Consider the following 6,000-nt stretch of genomic DNA (forward strand, 5'->3'; position numbering starts at 1 on the left):
TCTATTGTATTTGTGACAAGACCAAGAAAGTATACTGCATTTCTTTCCTTAATTTACTTACCTTGGACTAAAGAGACAGAACTAAGACCATGTGCAAAAGTCATCCTTCTCTGCCTATTTGCATTGCTTGTAAATTAGATACAATGCTTTTGGTGCCAGCGGAGTTACTCTGGCACTGAGCTGGTAGAAGAGGAAAAAATAATCTGCAAAGAGAGATCCTTCAAACAGATCATACACGCTTTCATTTTAACTGCCTTAAAAGGTTAGATTATTAAGGAGGCTTAGTTTTCAGAGCACTCCTGGGGAAGAACCTGTTAGTCACCACTGATTACTTGGTACCATTTCCCCAGTCTCTCTTCATCATGGCCTGAAGCACTTGGCCCCGGGGCAGCCGTGATGGCTCTGGTGAGGAGCACGGAATCAGATTTCTGTGCTGAGTACAGCTGGCTCTGCGGAGTCACCATGAGAGCACCCTTTGGCAAAGGGCATGTTCTCAGATGTGATAGGGAAAACAAGTCAGGGCTGAAGCTTCCAGGGGAAACCAGTTTCCTGATTGTTTCTTTGGCAGACTGTAAAGCACACTGGTGTTTTTGTTGTGTGTAGCACACGGGACTTTCACAGATTCCTGGATGATTTCATCCAAATTGCTGATGATGTCAGTACATCTTCCTGCCCATTAAGGCTAAGAGGGTAGTTAGGATTCTTCCCTGATTACCTGATGTTTAATTAGTAAGGAAAAATTTAAAAAGCACCAAGTAGCATGAGTAGCAAGGGTATCAGGAATACAGTTTAGCCAGGAGAAGGGAACTGGAAATTACCTAGGTGAAGATACTGCCAATGCAGCAGCAATGGAAGCTTTATGCAGTAACAGCACCAGTCAGGGGCCCTGTTTGAAATGGGTGGTGGGAGCAGTAGAACAGGTCAGTCAGGCACTCACAGGTGCATCAGAAGATGAAAAACCAATAGGATTAAAATTTTGTTTTTCTATTTGAAATCCCCCTCCTCTCCTTCAGTTGTTCTTTACAGTACAAAAGCAGAGTAGGTTGGTTCTTCTTTATCTACTCTTGCCCATAAGAGAAAAATCTGAAGTACCAGGCAAACAAATAGGTTCCTGTCTGTCCCAGTACTCTGCCACGCTTCCATACATCAGAAGAGCTGCCGTGGTGGTTGGCTCTGACGATAAGCACGGGGTGGGAGCAGCCCACAGCATCTGCAGTCCTAATGCCTCTGTCTGTCCAGGGAGAGTCGACAGAACGAGGCTGTGTTCACCCCACATGGGAGAGAGGGTCTGAGGAAGGACAAACTGCCAGCATCAGCTGGATCCTGAATGACAGCGAATTAGTTTCAGAAGCAGCTTTATATGAAAAATTACCAAGGGGGCATGGCAAAGGGGAGAAAATAAAAAACATTTACTTTCATTCTAAAGTTGCTGATTTATTTTAACAGTAGATTCTCCTGAACCAAGTTCAGACTTATTGTTTGACGAAAAATGCCATAACCCCTCTTGTAGATAATTCTACAACCCTACTTCTGCTGCAGTCAATGTTATCAACATTATATGGGAAATTAATTGTGCAAAAAAGATTAGAATATTATTTATACTGAAGTTGCAAGTTAAAGTAGAATTCTTCATAAAGTTTAAATGCTCAAGGTCTAAATATATTAGACTTGGAAAGCATCACACCCAAGAATTACCTTATCACTGACCATTTTGTTGTGAAGTCCTGCGGGGTTCATCACAGATAATGCTGTCATAATGTTCCATAATTCCCACAGCCTGTTGTATCCTCTGAGTTACACAGATGTTTTGAAAATGGCTTATTATGGTTAAATTCATGCCTGATTTTCTTCTTTTTAAAGGGTTTGATAGATTTTTTACATGTCTTTACTTTGTGCCTCCCACCGTTGTGCATTTCTGCATGTCCAATCCTAAAACTCACTCGAGCAGCTAATGCATATGTACATAGTTGTATGTATGTGTGTATGAATGTACATGTTTATACCTATCTGTCTAAATATATTATGTACAGTGTATAGAAAGTGTGTAGTGTATGTATATATGTACAGATATGTAGTCATGTATTCATACCATTCTGTATGTTAAAGCTTTTCACTGATTTGCCAATACAGAGCTTCCTAGTGTTCATTTCTTAGTCCAACTAAGCCTCACTTAAGCAGGTGAATCCTCACAAATTTCAGAGCTTTGTACCTTTTTCTGAACCCAGCCTGAATTTAGTATTTTCTGTTCAGAACTGATAAATATATGCCATGGATTTTCTAGCTTTTACATTACTCCCTTTACCTTTTCCGATTTGACATGTAGAAGTCTGACAGTGAATAGTTAATTGAACATATAATGTCTGTTAAAAATAAATAAATAAATAACTATAGTCATAGAAAATAACTTCCCTGCATTCAATATATACTCATTCTCTTTCAGCCTCCTGAGAGACCTTTTTGTAAAGTTTTATTTTGCAGCAAAACTTGGTAAGAGATTGATTTTACTTTTTTTTTTTTTTTTAAGCCTTCAGCAGGGGTTAATTGGAAGCAAAACAATTTGCCCTTTATCATTGAACTGCAGCATACAGAACAGGATGCAATGGATGCTGTTCCAATAATCAATACTTATATTGCCACAATGATAACATGAAAACAAACTGTTAGTTAAACGAAGACTGTGTGTCCTCTGTTCAGTGAAACACTTCTGTTACAGTAGTAATTAAACAAGAGGGAGGCTGCAGTTAGTTTCTTTCTTGGCAAGCATCAAGACTGATTTATGATTTTCATGATGCATTTCAATTGTATGTTCTCTTTCCAAAGTTAATCTCTTCATTGTCTAGCTTAAACTAAACAGAGATGGCTGGTTCATTGGGGTTGTCAGACTAAGGTCCATTGTCACGTCTGTCCCTTCCCGAGACTGTAACCTGTGCAGATCTTGCACCCTGCGTGTGAAGTGCCCTGGGTTCACATAGGAGCTGGGCACGTGGATGGAGCATTGATGAAACCAGGCTTGCAGTAAGACAATTCATTACTCGTAGGGAGTATTCAGACATTTCAATTAATCAAAATAGAAGTAGTTGTTCCTTTTCCCTTCTGATGATTCAAGTTACAAAGGAAGCCTTCTGTAAAGTATTTCTATGACCTTTTATTTTTTTAAAAAGCATTTCACAGACTTTGTAGGGGAGTAGTTCAGCAAGTCTTGTTTCTGTCATGCTAAAAAGGTAAAGTGGTATTTTCTAGGCATTTATTTCCATCTTCTGTACTTCAAGCAGATGAGCAGACACCACTTAAAATAATGTAAGCTTCTTGCAGGCTTAAAGTAAACCATGAGTGTCTTTCAGTCAGGCTCTCTGCTTGTGAAGTCTTTGCTATGGAAAATGCTAAGAATGTTCTGTATTTCTTGCTGTACTGTTTAGTAAGTGTTTGTAAGCTTTTGTTTCAAACGTAGACAAAAATTGTAAAACATCCATTTTAACATTTCAAACCTTATTTTTGAGATTTTTAGTAGGAAAATTATTTAAATTAATATCAGGAATTCCTGTGACAGGTGGTCCTTCATTGGTGTCTTGACAATCAGTGCTGTTTGAATAATGTTTGCTTTCTTCTTTCAAGGCTGAATGGAAACCGGAATGTCTATTAATGTCACTGTACTGCAGTAATGTTTTTAAAGATTAGAAAGCCAATTGGAGTATTGATCAAGACTGAATCTGTTTACATGAATTTAGAAAAAAGAGCATATTTTAAAATTGTGACTTTGTTTCATACACACTTTTGAATTGTTTGTATTCTGAAGGACAAAATGCGCTCAAATTTAAGTGACAATAAAGTCTCTGTTGTAACAGTCTGTGGAAACTGGAATGTGAGATCAGCTTTCTGTATTTGATCACAGAAGTCAAAAAGTCTGAGAAGCACATCTACTGCCAGGTATCTAACAGCCCTGAATAACTAGCTTCTATTACATTTTTTTAAATTATCTTAGATAAATTATAATAAGGCACAGGTCCATTTTAAAATATTTTCAATGATTGTGGGTTAAAAGTGGGGCTGAACGAACTTCAAATAAAAATTATATGCTTTAAGAGGAAAAACGTGTTACTTACAGAGCCTATATGTTAAATTTCTCACACATGGAATCAATGTTGTGTAGGAATATTTTTAATAATTAATCTATAGTCCAAAATACATTGCCAGCCAGTGTTCAAACAATTTCATAACTGAAGAACTGCACATTGTGTAAGTGTTGTATGTGTTTGGCATACCAGGGCGTTTGGGGCTCCTACAAAAATAGCAAATTTTTATAAAAGGAATCATCTACTTTTCATTCCTTGGGATATTTTCTGGAAGTCTCTGTTCATTATAATTTAGAAAAATTGTTTATGTTATTATACCTTAATTTCAAGTTAAAAACCTTGCAGAAGTTGTTAATTTCTCACAGCTTCTTTTGTGAAATCAGCGTTGTTATGTGTGATAGCATTTAAAAATAATAGCATGTTCCTTTTTTTAATCTGAATTTTATATCTAATCAATGTCTTCAGTCATGAAGAGGAATTTGCATTGTTGTGTTTGTATATAGAGTATTGCAGTGCATGATTTAGCTTATGCATTTTATTAAATGCTGTTTAAATGTGGCATTATATTGTTGTGGCTTAATACTACTACCTAAACGAGGTTTATACCATTAAAGTGAATTACAAATATAAATGCATTCCTGAGTTTTATTTTTAAGTTCACTTAATTTCTTCTTAAGCATTAGGTGTCTAAGCTAAATACTTAATTTAATATCTTCTAGGGAGAAACAGTATTTTACCTTCACTACAGTCAGAAGATAAATCCCATGAACCTTACTGACGCCAGGGAGCTACTTCCAGGAGAAGGACCTTTTCCTAAAGGTTTTAATTCATCTTCTCGAGCTTTCTGGTTTTCTTCAATTTTTTGAGGAGAGAGGTAGCTATTAGTAGACAATGTTTACTTTTATCTGGTAGCATCTTCCTCTTCCCTAGCTTTTAAATTAAGGAGATGTACTGGCTGTAGTTTCAGCTTCCTTCACACATGCATATTATAACAGAGGTAACGACTTGGCCTCTGTTCCAGACCTCCATTTCATATATAACATGGTTGAGGCACACAGCATGTATTTATCTAGAGAAGATGATGGATAGTTCATTTCTTGTTACTGCTGTTAGAAACCATACAATTTGGAAAAGTTTCACTTGGCAGAAACAGGGATAATCAGACTTTAGGATTCAGTTGTTAAAACTAGCTGTCTACAGGAAAAACATGCATGGGGGAAAAAAAAGGTCTGTTTCATTTAGAGGCCTGCTGTGAAGCAGGAGTTTTTGTTGCCCAAGTTTGAAAAGGTGGAGCCTCTGCCAATTGAAATTGTGTGGACACAACAGAGCATTTGTTATTCTATCTCTAGAGCATCTAGAAACAATGACAGGAGCTCAGAAGGGTGTTTGTTCCTAGTCAGGATCAGTGTGTGTTGACAGAATTCCATGTAGGGAGCGTTTGTATATCCCATGGCATAAACTCATGCATTGAGGCAAGGCAAATTTTTCTTGAGCACAAAATGCATTTTTTGACAGAGCTGACTTGTTACAAAAAATGTACATTGATTCATGCCGTGCCAAATAATATATTAAATGGAGTTGTTTTTTATATTCAGATGCTTAATAAATAATGAAAAAGTAAACAAACAAAACCTCCTCGCCATTAATAGCATGTTTCAGAAATTTAATTTGCATCAGGATGTTACTGGAAAGGGAAGCAACAGAAATGAAGTTCAAAAAAAAAAAAAAGCATATGATTAACCTTTAATTATTTTCCCCAGGGCAGCCCTTTCATGTGTCCCCTTAAACTGTTAAATAAGGAGTTCCTGCGCCTGCCCGGCTCTGCCAACGCCACCCCTCTGCGCGCCCTTTCCCCTGCCCCCTTTCTGCGTGTCTTTGCCTCCAGAACTCGAGGCCGCCGGGGCTCCTTTCCGGAGGCTGTCTCTTATAC

At 37.5% G+C, this 6,000-nt stretch overlaps 1 protein-coding gene across 5 annotated transcripts in view; it reads left to right on the top strand.

Annotated features, from left to right (window-relative positions):
* NR2C2 (nuclear receptor subfamily 2 group C member 2) overlaps positions 1-4,697 on the top strand; it is a 41,932-nt gene extending 37,235 nt beyond the window's left edge. For 4 of the 5 annotated variants that reach the window (XM_026857853.1, XM_026857847.1, XM_026857851.1 and 1 more), the window contains one exon: positions 2,441-4,697. In XM_026857853.1, coding sequence (XP_026713654.1) covers positions 2,441-2,448 — 8 coding nt within the window. In that variant the 3' untranslated portion in view covers positions 2,449-4,697. The remainder of the gene's footprint in view (positions 1-2,440) is intronic. The other variant, XM_026857849.1, reaches the window with a different exon arrangement.
* The last annotated feature ends 1,303 nt before the right edge of the window (positions 4,698-6,000 follow it).

Source organism: Athene cunicularia (assembly GCF_003259725.1).
Source record: "Athene cunicularia isolate RWA chromosome 12 unlocalized genomic scaffold, athCun1 chr12_part1, whole genome shotgun sequence".
Taxonomy (NCBI): Eukaryota; Metazoa; Chordata; class Aves; order Strigiformes; family Strigidae; genus Athene; species Athene cunicularia.